This window comes from Chelonus insularis, unplaced genomic scaffold, assembly GCF_013357705.1.
Source record: "Chelonus insularis isolate UGA/USDA-ARS -01 unplaced genomic scaffold, ASM1335770v1 contig_377_pilon, whole genome shotgun sequence".
NCBI classification, from domain to species: Eukaryota; Metazoa; Arthropoda; class Insecta; order Hymenoptera; family Braconidae; genus Chelonus; species Chelonus insularis.
The window spans coordinates 110405-130602 of NW_023276535.1; the positions used below are offsets into that span (position 1 = coordinate 110405).

The 20198-nt window shown below is 31.4% G+C and overlaps 1 protein-coding gene across 2 annotated transcripts in view; it reads right to left on the reverse strand.

The window, feature by feature from the left end:
- toy (twin of eyeless) overlaps window positions 1–4205 on the reverse strand; it is a 31756-nt gene extending 27551 nt beyond the window's left edge. Inside the window, exon 1 of one of the 2 annotated variants that reach the window (XM_035083951.1) lies at window positions 4155–4205. In XM_035083951.1, coding sequence (XP_034939842.1) covers window positions 4155–4157 — 3 coding nt within the window. In that variant the 5' untranslated portion in view covers window positions 4158–4205. Of the gene's footprint in view, window positions 1–1173; window positions 1887–4154 lie in introns of those variants that run through there. The other variant, XM_035083952.1, reaches the window with a different exon arrangement.
- Window positions 4206–20198: the final 15993 nt, after the last annotated feature.

Consider the following 20198-nt stretch of genomic DNA (forward strand, 5'->3'; position numbering starts at 1 on the left):
ATTCTGTTGTTATTGCACTCTTTAGACTCTTTTTACATGCTAGAAGCGGGCCGTCGGTCGACTTTGAAGTATTAAAATCAAAAGTATGATTAAAAAAAACACTCTTTTCATAGAAAATAATGATCATAACTACATCGTAATCCTAAAGAGTTAAGCGTACACCGTTCAGTTTGCAAGATTTTTCCTTCCCTACTCATAGAGTCTTGCTTGTAGCTCACTGTAATGCTGTGAATAGTGCGGTAAAAATAAAAAAGTAATGAGTTTTACTGGGCGCTAACGAGTTTTGCTTTCACTAAGTCAGAGGTATTTTTTAATCCCCTTTACTATACCATTACGCCATACAGATTCATCTTGAAACTTTTCACAAATCATTTTGTTGATGATAGCATTAACTTGGGATAAATATAAGACAGAATTCTTTGGAGACTTTAATATATCTACAATGTGATCCTTACAGCAAGATTACTCCAGTTAAACTTAACATAATAAACAATTTAAGCTACACATTAGTGTGTGTGTATGTGTGTTTATTATATTGTATCTCTAACACGTTTTGTAAATAATATAAAAATGTATTTAACAGTGTGCATATTTTCATTGTAGAATGAAGAAACAAATATCTACACTGAGAAATAAGTTATCCAAAAATCCCACTTTTTTCTTCGACATTTAATTTTTGTCTGTCAATTATTGAATACTTTGATCTCAAGTGCTAATTAAAATGAAGCAAAGTATACATTTAATTGCAGCTGTCAACCTGTATTTTAAGTGTACAATTGACACAATTGCTTTTAAAATCCGGTAAATTGAAACCTACCCTTACTACAAGCAATCCCTATACACAAACCCAAAGATCCGATTTACCCGTATTATCCCGTTGTAGTCGGATACAAGATCCGTTATCCATATAGCCGAAACATACTCTACCTTGCGGTTTTCAGACATTAACTCTTCTCCATAAGTATATATATATATACAGAGAGAAAGAGAAAGAATCTTGAATAAAGTTACTCAACAAAAGATCTCAAATAGAATAGATAGAAAAGCCATAAATTTCTCATCAGCTACATTTTTTATGGGCCATTTCTAACAATCTGTTCAATGAAAGTTGATGTACATTCAGTCAATAGGGATTTTTTTCTGAATTAATTAGTGATCGAAAGAAATACATACCGTGTCGAGAATGGCCGTGATCAGGCCGGGTCCTGACACCAGAGAAAAGGATAACTATTGCAACTGATTCCAGATTAACACTTTAAATAGTTTATTTAAATGATTAGTTGATGTTGTAAAACGGTTAATATGATTCCTGGTGGTACATTTACTCAACAAGTGTAGATAGGTAAACCAGAGAATGCACGTTGTAGTAAATGAGTTATAAAATAATTCGCACCAATAGAAATAAGCACTGATAGCACCGTCCAATGACTTGGAGATTGTAATAATACAGTACTTGAGGAGCAATAACAACTCGAGTGTTTGACAAATCACCACTTTTAGCCGACGGTTATAGAGCAATCACTGTGTACTTGGTGTATAATTACCGATTTCTTCTTTCTTATGAAAAATGTCGATTTTTCCTGTCACTTCAAGTGCATCGGTTCGAGTAACCAGAGTCGAACTTTATCCTGATGACAAAGTATGATGACCAAGTGATCCGTACGACCGATGATGAGGAATATATTTGTCGTTTATTGCGCCTGGTTGGGCGATAAGCGACGGTGCGATGGAGCACGTGCAACTAAACGGGGGTGCAGTGACGCGTCGCTACTGCGGTGCGCGGCGCCCGATTGACCACCAGAGTCTGCCTTTCCTTCACGCGAGGATCCCTCGTCGGGATTTCGGCGTCGTCATCTCGAGTCTCCCACTCTGTGGACCTTCAGCTTCGTTGTCTTGTTCTCTTTCTCTCTTTCAAGCTCCTTCTCTTGCTGCTGAAGCAACCAGGGGCTCATTGCTCACAAACTCGTTTGATTCTAGAGCCAAATGGGCGTTGCTCTCAGCCAGTAGGTCATAGTGGGGACCTGGGGAAAGGATCTCGTCATCAGACATCCTTACACCCTACTGTGTATAACAGGGGTGCGGCATTCCATTGTGGGCGTGACTCGCGTGCCGTTGGTGGGAACCCCCCGACGCCATTGTTCAACTGTCCACCGCGACGTCGCGAACTTGCGCCGCTTGCGCCAACGACGCTTAGCGTCGCGACGCCACTTTTACGTTATCCGCAATGTCGACGCGACCCGCCGGATCCAATCGCCACAGTACTACTTTTTGCATTACTCCAGGTAATATTTACATATTTATTCTGCTTTCATTATTATCATTTTAGTCTTTATGCTTATTATTTATCGCCGACTTGTAATCATACTTTATCACCACCTTTCAACATTCCCACATCGTTTATCGCTTCCTTCAGATATACCAATTTTAATCCTTTCATCTTTCTTTAGGATTCAATCTAAATAATATACTTGTTTTTTCAAACGCTTTTTAATTTTTTTTTAAAATTTGTTGCAACATTTTTGAATTTATTTATCAGGACTTTTAGTTGGCATCTTTTCAGTGTTTCAATTTCATTCATTTCGATGATAGTTTGGCTAAAAAATCAATCAGGAACACAAAAATATATTTATCATTTAAAGAAACAATTAAGTTTACATTTTAAATTATTTTATTATAAAACTCTTCCATGACAAAAAAGCTTTTTATTAATTACTCCAAAAATTTTGCCAACTATTTTTTTAGATTAATTTAATTCATTATCAATTAACCTATTTGGGATGAAATGATTTTGTTAAAAATATTAAAAAAAATTTAATAGAATAGTATTTTAATGTTTATCGATGTACGTAATGGTTATTAATTATTATTAGAGTATCAATGATCTGATTTAGATAAATGATTTTTGTTAATCCATTATAATATTCAGACTATCATGAAAGATTTATTAAGCTATTTTAAACTCTAGTAAAGTCAAATTAATAACGCATCAATGAAAGCACTGTTTTACACTTGCAAGCGACGGAACTTTCGTAGCAATTACATAATGTACAAACAGTTTGTGTTCTCTTGAATTTTATATTTATGTTAGTACAAGAATTACAACTTCGATCGGCTTATATGCTTTGCACATGAGGAATAATCCAAACCCTGCGACCTACACATGTGCTTCCAATTGATTTCAAGATTTCTCCACAAATCTAATCGGCGTAAAAAGGATGTATCCATAGATGTATATACACACAACAGTTAAAGTATATATTCCGGCGATTGTTAAACTATAAAACGGTGTGAAAAAGGGAGAAGCCCCCAGCTCTTACATATTGGTGTGATTCGAACCGCAATACAGGTTTTAGGATCAGACTCTTGCGTGTTATTCAGTCGCCATTGTATCGGGTTCATCTTTTACTTCACATTCTCTTTCCACGTGAATTAATCGTCTGCATCAATTCACTAGAGCTTGCTATTGTGATTATTTTATCCTTCGAGATTATTTGGTGAATAAGTGAGAAAATTATTTTTAATGATTTTGGGTATTTGATTATTTTGCCGACTATTCACCCTAATATTCCTTCAAATTTTATTTCTATCTTCATTTTGAATATATTTTTTATTCTTTATTTATTTTCAATTTGTACTTTTAAACAAAGAAAAGATTTATTTTTAATTAACTAGGTAGTTTATTCATTTTGGAGCAATAATTTTCATCAGAAGAGATTGATAATCCAAGGTAAACTGTTAGCCCTAGCACATTTAATCATAAACAAATTTTTATTTTCTTAATGATTATTCAGATTTAATTAATTCTAGACCACAGGGTAAGATATTTTTTGCACACTATACAAAGTACCTTGTGTAGAGTCTAGATGAAACAGGTGGTTCCAATTAATCTACGATTACTTGATGTGTACCTAGTTCTTATTCTCTTTCTTTTGTGGTCTTTCACTTGTTCTCTGGTGTGTGATCTCAGCTTTTTTGAACATATTTACTCTGCTATTTATTCAATTAACATTCTCATGAATTTTTCATTTTTTTTCAAGGAAATTTATCATCATAATTTCCACCACAAGACTTCATAAAATCATTTTCAATTATCCACATGAATAAATGTAAATTTCAAAAAAAATTAAAATTATTATTAGTTGGAATAGACTTACCATTGATGGAGAAGCATCATGGAAATACACCAAAATTTCTTCATTACTCCAAAAAAAAATGGCTCCTTATCTCATGAAATCCACTATCAAAGATCAACATTGTTTTTGTAATTTTACATATTGACAAAACAGCATAAACATAATTTAAATATTGACTAAAACGCACCTACTTACCAATGACAACAAAGTCTAAACTGGCAGGATGTTATAGAAAAGTTGCTGGAGTGTCCCTTGGGTATTTGAGTTTACTCAACTTTGTGTCTCACTCGCTCTTTTGACACGAAAACTTTTCTCGTATCACTCGCTCCATTTCGCTGAGGAATTCAGTGGGTCGATGAAAGTAATACCTAGACCCATACGAAGAAGATGAATGAGTTGAAAATAAGAGAGAAGTAAAGATTAAGCAAAAAGAAAGACAATTACAGAGTTCTGAGCAATTAATCAAATGGCTATAAATTATTGACTTAACCTTCTTTTGCTGTGCATACTAAAATACTTATTTAATTTCACTAAAATTCTACAATTGATAAAACTTACTACTTTTAAGAATTTTCCTTTGTAATAAATTTCGAAAAAAAGGTGTCAATTAGAACGTTGATAAAAGAATATTGAAATAAAGTGAGAGATGTGTGACTTTCAGAGTAAAAATTTAATTGGTCTGTTTTTTTTTATGGAAGCAAAGTGTTGCTGTTGTTTTTCAAAAGCTTTGAGTATTTCTCACTTTCATTTCTATTGCCTTTTTTTTTTACTCTAAATTACTATTGTAACGAGTTTTTTTTTACACTTGAAATTTCTCAAGTGATGGAAAATATGTGTTAATCAGTATTCTCATCACCATCATGAGTAGAGCATCATTTTTATTTCTCAAATTATTTGTTATAAATTTTTTTTTTATTTTCTCTTACTCAATTATTTCTACTTATTTCTACTAATGAACATGTATTTTCCTCATTTTTCCATCTAGAACTTCATTAAAAACATTGATCATCTTTCTATAAATAAAGAGACAAAGTATTACTGATAAAAATTATTTTATGAATTTTTTTATTAATATAAAAATTATTTCAACTTTGATTTAAGTTGGATTTAAAATATAATAAAATTTAAAAGATTAAATTAATTAAATCTTGTGTTGATATAATAATATTATAAACAGAAAAGGATACGATTTTATAAAAAAATAGATTTGAAAAAAAATACTTGTCACAAAATTGGATTTTTTAAAAAAGTAAAAGAGAAATGTCTAAAATTATTTAAAAAATGTACACTGATTAATTAGACATAATAAATTAGTTATTTATTGCATGATAGAGGTAATAATACCTGTAATATAACTGTTTTTAAAAAATATTAAAAAAAAATTAATACGTTACACTAAAAAATGGCTATTAAAAATTAATATAAATTTATTTTTTAACTAATTTCAAAGTAATTTTATGATAGTTAAAAACTCAAACTTATGCAAATAAATTTTTTTTCTTCAAGCTATAATTTGATTCTGTCAACTCCAAGTTTTACTTTGATTGTTAAAATGCACAAAAGGACAAAAAAAAGTGTATCTACTCTTCATCTTATTTAAAAAAAAACTTTTAATCATCATTAACTTTTCAGTCTCTCATTAATATCTCTATGTGATTAAACCACTTTTCTACCATATTCCTCTCAATCATGTTCTTATCCAAACATATTTATCAATATTTTATCTCGCCTTCAATAAATATCTTGCTCCAACACAAATCCAATTAATGATACAAACACAAACCTTCCCAAGTAATCCACATCTGACGATAATATATGCCTATTTAACGATGAATCAAAGAAATAAATGATGATAAAAGTCACGGCGCCTGACGAATTTTTATATTATTCTCCAATTTCAGGGTTCACCGAGTCTCGACGACGGAGGATATAAACGGGCGCAAGTGCACACGGCGGCAACGCGCCACCCGACATCTCGGTGTAATCAGACACCGGTCTAGAAAAGGAAAAAAAGATGCGATGTAATTGAAAACATCCGAGAAGATCCCTATGGCCTCTGATCCATGCCGCGGTCTACTGTACGATGCATTTTATGTAGACCAGAGTCTTTCATGCATTTTCTACCGCTCTTTTACGATGAAATGCCTTTAAATATTTTTATCATTTCAGTATTAAAAGAAGGAGATTAGTTGTTTTATATTAAGAATCCCTCAAACTTGGTAAGTAGGTGTAAGTACCATGGAGAAAACGATCTAACATGTCCCACAATGACGATTTGGCTTAATGATTGTAAGAATAAGCCGCCAAAAGATGCGGCTTTCCATCATTCCAATAGAAAAGTTTTTCTCACAATCTCTAGAGATGATGTCCTAATGTACTCTCTCGTTTTTTCTTCTTCTTTCGGGTGGATATAAAAGCCGTGGAGGTAAATCTATACTGTAAAAAATACCCGAAGAATAAAAGGGAGTGCCAACCTCTGCCAAGTACCACAGCCATATTCATAGTGGCCAGCAGCGTACTTTAGCCACCCTATTTACCGTTTTTTGTACTATTTACCCCCTACTGAATCTCTAGAGTGTTTCTCCTCCCTTTTAGTATCCAGTATTCATCATCAACCTCTAACCCTTCTCGTTTTACTCATTCGCGTGTGTCTCTGTACATGTTTATATTGAGACACATGATGGAGTAAAGTTAACTAATTTATGTAATGTAGAATGGAGATCTTTCTTACTCAAGTCTTTAATGCATATAAATAAAATCTCACTAAGTAAAAATATAAACCTTCTAAATCTCCTTAACTCTCTTGCTACTTGAACCTTTTTCAAGTTGAACATCCTGTAGTTGAAATTTTTTAACATTTTCCCCAAGCTCATTCAGGTTTAAGTATATTAACATTTAAATTATTTATGTTTAACTGATGTGGATGAATTAAAATTATCATCTGAATAATATTGAAAAATTTATTTAAATTTATTTTTAACGATAACTCTTTAGAAATGAGTCAGTAAAAAAGAGTATATTATTCATTGATCAACAGTTAAAAAAGTAGCAATTTTTAAATCAATTATATCAACATCTCTGTAATCCAAAGTAAATAATTATTTTCAAAAAATAAATATCTGAATAAATAATAAATATAATCTCAAATATATTTAAAATATGTGCATCAAAAAAAATTGATAGACTTAGGAACAATCTCAAGTATTGCTAAAGTAAATTGGTGTCACAGAAATTCTTATGCCTCCTCTAATTATCTGAATAATTGTTTCAACTATCTAGATAGCTCACTGAAAATTCAACTGCATTTTTGTCACACATCTAAACGTGTTAAATATAACATCATTCATTTGATTAACATTGTAGTCACTTGTAATGCACTTGGAAGTGTTTAAAAAGTGACTGCAATGTTAATTAAATGGGAGACGTCATATTTAACACGTTTAAATGTGTAATAAAAATGCAGTTGGATTTGCAGTGCTGCCACAACTATTTTAATCTTATGAGCAAGTCAAGTATTACTATAATAGCAATACTATGAATTTTAGAGGTTAAATAATTGATTTAAAAGGGACGGTATTGGTCCTACAATTATTAATTTGTTTCAGTGCTTTTTTGTTATTGTTTTATATTTCACCGAACAAAATCGAAATGGATGTATTTATCATCTTACTGCTTTATTAAAACATCTCAACTATTTCGAAATACTTGACGTTTTCAGTTTGACTTGTATATAAAAATATATTCATTTATTTTTTTTTATTTATTTATTTCCAGAAAATACACGATGTTTAATCGTTTAGTCAACTGTACATGGGACTGGAAATTATAATATATTGTTACATAAAAAAAAATCACAAATTAATATATAATAAGGACACTGTACCCATTTCTAACAGAGTAAATTTACACACGCATAAAATAATATAATTAATACTGACAAAAAAAATATAAAAACAATTTATACTAAGAATATACAGCTCATAGCAAGAGAATATTTTCAGTTTATTTTTTATATGGTAGTATTATTATGTGATAAACCAATAAGGAGTTAATTACCTCATTATTTGATAAATATTGTAAAGTAATTATATGTCTCTATCTATATAATGTTTAACAAGCAATAGAATTTGTTGTTAGCAAGGCTTAATTTATTGCCGACGTTTTCCTTTAATTTCTAATAAACTTTTAGTTTCTTTAAATCATTTTTTGTATCATCATTTTACAATATTAATCATCGACTAATATCACACATTTATGTGAATAAAAATGGAAAACTCCAAAAAATTTATTTCTTAAAAATCAATAACAAATTCAAAAAAAAATATTTTATTTGTTATTATTATTATTTTTTTTGTTATTAATAATTTCTATTTGTTGTAACCATTTAAAAGAAAATTGATTATAAATAAAAGAAATTGATTTTTAATAAAAAAAAAGGAAAGACTAAAAAATAATTTATCTCTCACTACAAAAGTGCCACTAAAATTAGCATAATTAAAAAAAGCATATTAAAAATATTAAATAACCGAGAAAAACATCGGTTGATTAAAATAATAAAAGCCATGAAAGAAGAAGTGATGAGTTAAATGCGAAAGCGATGCATAAAAGAGCGGTTGATAAATAAACTTTTCAAGTTCGCGGTACTTTAATCTCTCTTTAGAAGCGGCATGAATCTTCATGTATTGCATTGAATGGAAAAGTGGTGGACGAGTGAGGAAAAAAGGAACGAGACGAGTATAGCAGTCTCCGACTCATTATGGCAACATGCGGTAAAAGTACATGCTTGTGCTTGAGTCGCGCCGACAGCCGAGGGGTAAAGTATGGCGGTATAAACAGAGAATACCGAAAGGAAGATATAGAGAAAGGGAAGATGAGGCCGAGGGGAAAGTAGAAAATAAGGGGGCACGAGGGACGTGACCGGTAACATCCCTTATTTCGCGGCGGCTTGTTGCACGCCTCGACGCATCCCAATGCTCACTCCTCCCCCCGTGATTGAACCTCCAGGTGGCTTCATCCCTTAAAAACCAGGCCGCGGTATTCTTACAGATTTGAAACCAAAAGTGAGATAAATATGAAGAGATGCAGCTGATACAATTATTTATTATTTCCTTCAGGCCAAAATATACATTTATGACACAGTTTACGATAAACCTTCTTTAAAAAAAATTTTTTTTTTACTCCTAATCGTCATTAAAAGCTTTTTTAGAATCATCAAAATGACTTGACTAAGTGCAGTAATCAGAAAATGATGGGAAATTTATTGATAGAAGGTTCAAGAGAATGATGTTGAATAAATTGTTAAATAAAAATTTTTTTTATCTTTTAATTGCCATATTTGAAATAATAAAAAACCATTTCGAAAGTCTTCATGATTTGGTGTGGTACTCAGATGTCACATTTAACAATAAAAGGGAAATTTTTTACTGATTTTTCATCAAGTGATTTCAAAACCTCCAATTTGCTGAAAGAGGAATCTGATTCACAAAGTTGAAAATTAACTTTTAATCGACTGAAGTATTATTGAAGTGAATAAAATTCGATGTACTCAAAGTTTTATAATAGTTACAGTTTTGCAAACAGATATATAGCACTTTTCTGTGTTTTAAAACTTCAAAAGTGCCTGTTCTAAAAATTACCTTCTTTCAAAGTGTTGACAGAGATAGGTAACTTCAATAACTATTGTTTTCTCGACATTTTTTTTATTTTATTTTGGATTATCTATCTAAAATAAAATATTGCAGTAAAATTTTTATCTCGCTGTTACAAAATTGAATATCACAATTAAATGAAGCCCAACTTTAAATTCGTATCACAATTGACAATTATTTTCAAGCATTAAATTCTATAATTGGTTATTCACCAGATATTTTTTATTATTACACTGCAATAAGCATGACAATATATTTTTTAAATATGAATTAATTTATATTTTAATTTGGCTATAAAATTATTTTTTTATTTAAAAAGTATCCAAATTAAATGTTTAATTCAAGTAATTGAATAAATTCTTACTTATTTCCCATTTCAATAAATCTACCATTGTCCTCTTAAATTAAATAATTCACAGCTTCACTAATTTTTTAATATTCATTTAAATAAATTTTTATAAACAAAAAAAAAACCCTATGAGTTAATTTTCCTATTACCTTTCACCCAGTAGTCTTGATAATTAGCTTATTGTAGCCAATGTTCTTGCTAAGAATAAAAGGAAACTCGAGAAAAATGAGGAAAGCAAGAAGAGCGGTGTCTACATAAAAAGTAAAGATACATATCCCACAGTGTAGCAAGAGACTAGTACTTTCTTGCCGGTGCGAATAACGTGCTTACGTGCGATCATCCGACCACGGATTTGAATGGCTGTGAGCGTCGGCACGTTTTATGAATACTTGCAAGTAAAAGGTATAATAGCAAGGTTTGAAGAAGAGTCTTAAACTGAAGTAAAATTTTCTCGAGGGGTCTAGTAGGTGACTGTGGAAAGAGACTAGTCTAGAGTGATCTGGTATAGTTATGTGTACGATGCAGAGCTTAAAATCTCTCACAGGGGCCTACATTGGCTCGGATCGGTGAACATCAGGACTAGGGAAATACACGCATGAATGTACTTTCAACAATACTACCCGTGGACGGTGTATATTACTTTTGAAAATAGGCGGCATGACGTAAACGCGGTGGCGTTTTTGTTCACCTACAAAGCACTGTTTGCCGACACAATTTACTGGGATTATTATGTAGTGTGTTGGAGGTGAGTGAAATTTACTATTTTATTTAATGATAGATACATTACAGCATCTCTTATGATTTTCAATATATTCCCATGATCTAGGACAGAGGCAAGAGGCTCTTCCGCATCTAAAAAGTTACTCAAGCATACAGGTTGTGTCCTTGGAGACTATAACGCACTTGTAGCGATGACAACCCAACTCAATTTTAATGGAAGAACACTCCTCTTTGATGCGCCGAAGATCCGTTGTGCTAGATAGTAATGTTCCAGTCAATGGTGATGATAGACAGTGGAATTAGATAATTTATAAAATTATGTAGATGTTGAGGAATAGTCAAGTAGATTTGATTATTTGTCGTGGAAGGTAGATAAGAGTTAATGAGTCTAGGCAATTGTTTGTCTTGATATTAAAATAATGGATGATTTGTGAAGATTTGAGCTCGTACGTTCATCATCTTTGTGTCGGCGCTCTTCTAGAAGAAGGAGATGAGCATGAGAAGAGACTTCACATTCCTCGACGGCTTATGCTCACTATCGCATGGACCATCGCTCGGCTTCTCGTATCCAAAGGTGGCGGATTTGTTTTTCGAGACTTTTGCTTTTTTTTTCTATTGGCTTATTCATTTTGGAGTAGAGAACGACCCGTCACTGATGCTTGCCCAATTGAAATGGGTTTTTAGGTATTGACCAGACATATACGATCGCGGAATTGGCGCACAAAGTTGCTCATGTCGTCGTTTGGATATATGTTAAATACTTCTGACTTGATCATGAGAAATGTCGTCATTCACGCAAGAATTTTTCTTTGCTACTGTGCAGAAAATCACCGGCGCATGTACATTTATATGTTATTTAATATATTTGATATGACTGCAGTAGAAAGAAATGCATTTTCGGCTAAGGTATAAAGCATTCCATACATCATTATTATTTTATGGATCAAGCTACTGGAATTTTTCAAGTTTATTCTAGTTGGTCATTTGTTCGTTGCTTGAATGGTATTTTATTTAGCAAGTCCAAGAAATTCATTACTGACCACCAATGTTTTTTTTTCAATCTGTTTTTAGTCTTCTGGTCAACAAGAATTTGATCTATTTTCTGTTGGAGCATTTATTTTATCATGATCAATCAGACCAAATATAGATTACTTCTGAGATTATCATAACTTTTTTAGCTAATGCAATTATTAATCCAGGTCGGATTCTGATTTAATTTTTAATTGTTTATAATATTACCAAAGTTGCTTCGTATTTGGGTGCTGATTTAATTAAAATTTAACCGCAAAAATTATTAATCAACTTTAATCTAACCAGACTTCTTATTAACTTCCTATTAGGGAGTTATTGTAATGGGGTCGATTTTTGAAATTCGTAATTTAATCATATCTTTACGTTTTGAGACATTTCAAAGCATGTTAGAAGGTTTAAATAATGATGTGTAGATGTACGACTCCGGACTAATTTCATTTGAAAGATAATACAATGAAGAAGATCTGAAAGAAGTGTTAATAAAATCGATTCAATCGTTTTTTTTTTTATAACAAAAAGAGTGTACAATAAATTGAGGATGATTATATTCGATAAATATGAATGATATGTTGTTATAAATAACTGGATGTGATTAAATCATTGTATATTGTTTATAACAATAGCAATTTGTTATAAATAAGAATATTAAAAGATGACAAATTGGTGAATTTTAATTATTTATAAACACAAAAAATTTAATACTGCTTTATGTTCATTTAAACATAACAAATGTTAAGAAAATTAATAAAATAAAATTATTTTTTTGTAACATGCAGAGAATAATACTTTTGAAATAATATTTTCACTCGAAGCTCCAAAACGAATCCAATTTGTAAACTTGTATGATAAACACTTTAAAAACATAAGATAAATTTTAACTCCAAAACTGTCAATTATAAATAAATTCTTTTTTTATAAATTAATTATAGAAGCTCTTTTCTTGATACCAATTTTTCTAAAAATGGAACAGTGATCATCATTGAAGATTATAACAAAGTAATAAATATTCACTCTTTTATTTTTAAATCACTGCGAAGCTTAGTGTTTTAATTTAAAACACTTAGAGTATTTTATAATAATGTCATCCAATTGATTAACATTTTAGTCACTTTTAATGCATTTGGAAGTTGTTAAAAAGTGATTACAATGTTTATCAAGTAGGTAACGTTATTCTAAAACACTTTAAGAGTTTTAAATTGAAATATTTCCAAATTTGAGATTAGCAGTGAAGAGTAAATAAAAGTACTGTAAAAAAATTTAGCAGATCTAGAATATAAACGTTTTAATTATTGGCTTTTTTATTAAAACAAATGTTTCTAAAAATCTAAAGTAATGTTAAAATGGTATATTTTTCGTAAACAAAATAAGAGATTCTGATCACAAAAAGGATTTTCATTAGATAAAAGTGTTGTATTTTAATTTCATGATTGGCACTATGTGTCTCTTTCTCTTTTTCTCAAGTCCTCTTAGCTCAGCATGCTTATAAACTACCATCGTCGGACGTATGTCCAAGGCACATGACAACGAGATCGCTCACTCGGTGACAGGCAGAGCGAGGAGTATGCGGAGTGTGCAAGCGAGGAACGCGTCGAGAAGATGAAGGGAAGAGTGAGGTAGAATGGACATCAGACCACCCCGTCCGCAAGCGATCATGTCTCGATCACGTAAACTGGCCGCCCTCTCATCCATCATGCGTAGCGACGATGCTTGTCACGTTACACCGACGTCGTTCTAATCGCGAACGCGCGTCCATCTATAAGAATTCGCGGTGTGATCCAAGACAATTAATGATGATCACGAGTCGTCATCTTGTTATTCAATTTTGTCCTTTGCTAATTGACAGAATGTTCATCATCTTTATTCATGTTTGCTGCGAATTATGCATCTATTCGATGTACAATAAAACGAATTAGCTCCAAACCAATAAATTTCAATAATATTCTCTTATCTTAATAAAAAAATAACTCATTCACTCGAGGAGGAGGTAGGATTATGGATCACTTTTTTTGTTTTTACTGAACCATATTTTACTCTGTTAAATTATCGTCACTTGTCACTTTATAAAGTTTCTGTTTATTCCCAAGAAATTATTTTTTAATATATTTGTAAGTTAGTTGATGGAAGATGTAGTGTGTTCGTAAAATAAACAAATGGACCAAATTAAAGACCGGACCATAATCCTACCTTCACTTCTATTTAATAAAAAAAAAAACATAAATTTTAAACAAGTATTACAAAATATCCTTTTACTTTAGAGTGGGTTTTTTTACCTTTAATATCTAATAATAATTTTAATAATTAAATCCCTAGAAAAATTACAATATTAAACACCATTACCATTAGTATTTTATTTATTTTAATATATGTTAATCAAATAAATGATGTTACATTAAAAATTTAAAACACTTTAAGTGCATTGAAATAAAACACTATGATTCAGAGTGAATGCAATAATTCTTTTATGACGTATTATTGTTTTGATGATTCAATAATTGTTATTACTTCAAATCTATCCAAGCAAAATAATTAGAATATATTATATTGATTTTTTGTTAAAATTATTAAGGGTAATTATTTTTTTTGTAATGATTAAATATATACATTTAAAAAATAAGCAAATCCTATCCATCTACCTTCTTATAACTAATACGTATTCTCCAACCCATTATTTAATAATCAAAGTCTAATAAAAAATATAATAACAAACAATTCTCAGAAAAATCCTTTTTATCTTCACTTTTTTTCCCCAACCAATACTATTAAAAATGCAAAAAGGCTTTATAAATATTTATAAAAAAAAAAAGAACATGAAAATAAATATTACAATAGTATAGATGTCACGTGGAGAGACAGCGTGACAGGCAGAAAGACAAGCGTAACTCCGATGGAAATCAATGTGAATGGCATCAGCATCATCAAAGTGTTGAAAGTTTAGAAGAATTAGTTATTAAGTAAAGCTGAGAATGGAGTAAATTCTGAATAAATATATGAGCACTCTGGCACGTGTACTGTTGAGAACTACATAGATGCCAGCTTTAGAATATTTAGAGTCGAGGCAGGTGGGCTGAACTAAGTCATAGACAGAGCTAACGAGGATCGGTAATCATTACCCATCACTCTAGTGTTGGTGGAAAGAAGGATTCACTGCTGTGCGGATTAAGTTGGCGGCCTATTAATACTTATTGTGTTTTGTGTACCTTTCCACTTTTTAGATTTTGAACTTGACAACTGCAGAATTTCGATCGTCTTCTCTATAATCCTTCTCTCGAGTGTATATTGACATAGAAAATATTGTGAGTCTCAGCATGTTACTCACCACTTGAGTATTTCCTAAAAAGTTGAAGTCTTAATAACTTTTTAATGAAAGATACTGGATCTTGTGATTTAAAAGTGAAGTTATTTAAATAAATAGATTATAATTGAATATCATTATGGGATAAAGATTTTTAGTTTAAAAGAATTGTGTCTATGAAACAAATGATTAAATAAATAAATATTGATTGGTCGTTAATGGAATATTATCAAGAGGATTGAAATAAATATTGTTAAAGGGTGATGATATGGAAAGAATTAGGCTTTCAATCATGTATGTAAAAGCATTTTTAAATCTACTCAGTCAAGGTACTGATGATCGATCCATTCATCATTATGTCAACGAAATATTATGACCGGAAAAAAACAATAAATCTTTTTTATCATCATGTGTTGAAAAAATGAATTTTGTGTATATATTTGGCAGGCAATTATTATATAATTCGACGAAAAAAAATTTTTTTTGGTGTCTTTATAACGAGTTTTCACTAATTGAGTAATTAAGATAAATCATGAAATAAATTTTAACTTAACAATGAGTGAAAAAAAAATATCTCGCGGATCAATATTCATTTGGGTGATCATTAACAACACAAAAAATATTTTTTCATTTTTTTTTTTTCAATTATTCAAGTAAGTAAATAGTTTCTCAATATATTTGTACTGAAAAATAAATAATTAAGTGATTGTTAAATAATTAAAAAATATTTTTTGTGATGCTAGAAATTTTTTTGATGTCAATATGAGCTATGAAAAAGAATGTATTTTTTGAATAAAATAGAATTTTTATTAAAACTGATGATTTAGATCACCAAGTTCGCGGAATATCGGTCTTCAGAGAAAGCCAAAAATTTGTTCTAGGTTGAATTTCTGAAGAAAAGACAGTATTTTTCAAACATATTGTTTTTCAAAAGATTATCTATTTTTTGTCTTGAAATAGTAGTCTACAGATAATCTTTCATCTTTCTGTTCAATTCTGGACAGGTCTTATAGTGTGCACCTCTCAAGAGGTCGCATGAGATAAAAGTTTAAACGTTCTTCGAATTAATGTAATCCTTTTTAAATAATAAGCTTTCGTTAAGTGTAATGAATCCAAAGAGAAAGGGAAGTGAACGCACGTCTATTATCATTACATGTTGAGCGGTACGAAAAGAAGAAGAGTGAACAAGGAAATAGAAAAAGTAGACAAAAAAAAAAGAAAAATAGTTCCACGGTGGTAGGCCTTACAAAATACTTGGACTTACGTGGGTCGCCAGTGCTTAGTCTCGTTATATCCACAGACTTGGATATTTGGATACCTATAATCCTTTTTCTCCAACTCTTCTCTAAACTCCAAACCCACAGTGATCTACCTGACTCAGTGAGTGACAAATAATATCGAATTGCCTCGTCCAGGATTTGGTGACCTGCTATCTGATTTTTGAAGCCTACATTGAAAGCTGATCTAGGGACATGAGGGACTTTGACCTGACAACTTGGAAATATCTATTTTAAAATGTTAAAATTTTAACAAAAAAAATCTTCAAGACAGACAGTGATACAGTTTTGGATTTCAATTACCCCACAAATACTATAGTATACCAGTTTTAAGTCTATTCTTTCCTTCATTTTCATCTACCTGTGCTAGATCTTTCAATCATTTCCTCATTCCTAACTTTCATTTTCAAATCATCCACATCAGCATTGAAACTTTGTCAAAAACTTCTAAAGTATTTACCAAATATTCTAGCAGTTTTTTTTTTCAATTTTAAAGTCAATTCCAATTAATAATCTTCCAATATTTTTAATCAAAAAATGTGTATACATGATTTCTGCAAAATGTTTGTATTCATTAAAAAAGAGTTAAGGAGAATCAATTAATTATTGTAAATGTTCAGAACCAGAGAGTAGAAGAATTAATAAAAATGATAATCACAGCACATTACATCATTAAATTAATTGTCAGAGTTTTGTAACAATTTATAGAACATTAATTCTTTTGATTCTCAGCCTTCAATATACGAGCAATGAAATGGTACAAAAGTATTTTGCCACGAGCGGACAAATCGTTGTGCAAGGGACAGAAAGTGCTGTTGTATAGTTCAACAGACAGGGAAACATCAAAACTCGCCCCCACGCAATGCCTTATCCACAGGCGTTTCATCCCCTACAGTTCTTCCCTTCATTTCCCCCTCGATAAGCCTGGCTAGCTACCCCTCCAGTCGGTTTGACTCCTGATACTGTGACGACAAGCTGTTTGTAAACAGCATAAAAATAGTACTCGATTATGATAGACCCTTTCAGAAGCATACATTAAACAATTGAGATATTATCAATGTTGAAATTTAATCTCTCACTCAATATAGTATTTGAAGTTTGCTTTGTATTACAGTCAAAAGAAGTAGGTAAGTACATTGTACAAAAATTAGCAGAATAATCAACAAAGTAATAGAATAGTTTCAATGAAATATTTGTTGTGGTTTCTTTTCTGCAAAGTTGATAAACAAAGAACGACAAATTAATATTGTTTAATATTATTAATTGCTTATGAAATTAGAATGGATTTAATAGATCAAGCAATTTAATTGATTAATAGCACTAATTTTTGATGAATTAAATAAAAGGATTAAAAAATGATAACACTTGCAATGATCCAAAATAATATAATGTCTCCAATGCAACATTAGAGTCGAGTTGATAAGAATCAACATCTCCAAAAGGTCAATGCCATAAATTGTAATAATCATGAAGTTTCATCATTAAATCTCATTAAGATGCATCACAAGCATGACTGGAATGTCAGGGATAAAGAACACCTATAGATATTGTCATTTTTGCAACTATAACGGATGAGTAGGCAGTGAGATTGCAGGATGGCAAGGAAACTTGTATAATTCTGAAGCCCATTCAATGGATCATTTCCATTATACATCATATTATATAACTGTAGCTCGATCCCTATTTCATTCCTTCATCAAGTCATCATATGTGAGAAGATGTCAGGTAAAAGTGAGAGGAAAGTCTCTCAAATGCTGTAAAATATTTTGAAGCATTTGGTCATCTCCAAGCGTGACTTATGAATCGAATGACGACTCAACTAAAATTTGCGGAACGCCTTCATAAAATGAAGTGTTCATCGATAGACTAGCCTGACAAATGGACCTTTTGTGTTCATTTAGAGGGCCCTAGGTACCATGATTATTGTTATGTCAAGAGTAGGCGACCGAGAGAGTGTAAAATGTGACAATCTGAAGAAGCTAGCAAGAAATATGTTTGATATATTGTTAGGGATCTTCCATTCAAGACTCTCTAAAGTTGAATACTCAGCGGGTTCTAGTTGGGAAGACTGGAAATTCTGAGCAGTTGTCACCGGTAAGAAATTTTCTCAATGACCAGCTAAAAATAAAAATAGCCAGGAGTCACTTTTGCACCTGTATTACGAGACCATTGATACTCCAACGATGATAATAGACACTTTAGCTTTCAGACAGACCATTATTAGAAAAAGAACGTATTACCTGGTTTCTTTTTTTTTGGAAGGTGATGGCCATAAGGTGAATTATGATGATGTTTAATAGATCTTTGGTGTCATGAAGTCTTTTGGTTTTCTATTGGAACATTTCTGCAAAAACTATATTATTTTCTAAAAATATTTTAATCTTCACGGAGGCTGGAAAATGTTTTTAAAGAATTAGGAAAATTATAGTAATATATTACTCCAATTTCTTCATACAGAAATACAATTTTTTTTAACACATATATATTTCTTTTGAGTGCTGTAAAATATTATGCTTTGATATCTGACACAGAAAATTCTCAATCAAACATGCATAATAAGTTTGAAAAAAAAAGGAAGTGAAGTAGAATATAAATTTATTACAGCGTGCATTTATGATGATGACCATATGCTTCATTCTTGCACCTGTTATCTTGCTCTAGCCTTCAACAATTCATACGTCTGTCCAGGTTCTTCCTATACTATTGACTACACTTGCAATTTAACCGCTTAGTCCCTTATTTGATTCAGCATAATACAAGATAAATGCTTGTGCGCGCTGACGAGCACATTGTGTAGATTGCACGAATAACGAGCTGCACGAGTCACGCCGAATCACGTTTACCAAACTTCTTTTACTTTATTTCCATTTCTTGGTTTATTTCTTTATGTATCAGTTCTATTCGTATATCATTTCAATACTTATCACTTATTTGAAGCTAAAAAATCTCTATAACCAATCTAAAGGATACTCATGATCCAATAAAACTTTCAAAAGCTATTTTTAAAATAAAATAAAATAATTGAAAACCTGTACAATACACTTCTGGATGAATATTTTTTTTCTGTGTAGTCAATTATCTTAAACATGATCAATAAATAATTAAAACGCCTGTCACCCCAAGTAAAGTATCATTACAGACATAAATGTTTCATTAGAAATGTTGGGGTGTATCATATCTATAATGTTTGAAGAATTCCCCTTTAGAAGTGACTAGCTTGCATAGCACATTACGATTATGACAATAGACATCGATAATAATAATAATATTAGCGCTTGCACAATGATAGGATAATGGACGACGTAACGGGGTTTTATGAGGACGGGCGTCAAGAACGATGATCGACTGCTTGCTACAACTAAACACTTGAGGGGATGGAATAGGCTGAGGGTAGTGGGGATCATCATCGGATACAAACGCCTCGAGAGGCTAAGACCCCCGTGGAGAAGAAATTCGCCACGGCCAGCTGTGGCGCCCTGGATTCTCTTCTCTCTTTTTTTTCTTCCTTTTATTCCTGGTTGCACGAGCTCTCGCGAAGAACACATCGTTCGAGCTACTTCTACACCCGGATTCTGGCAGCTTGACAGGAGCTATGAGGGGATTGAGAATTTTATATGTATAAATTTGTTGACTACGTGGACACGCTTACGCACAGTCTATTTCTACAGTTCATTCATTTTTAAATTATGCACGAGAATCACATATTTTAATCCTTAACTCCCTACTACATATTCTGATGCTGTAAAG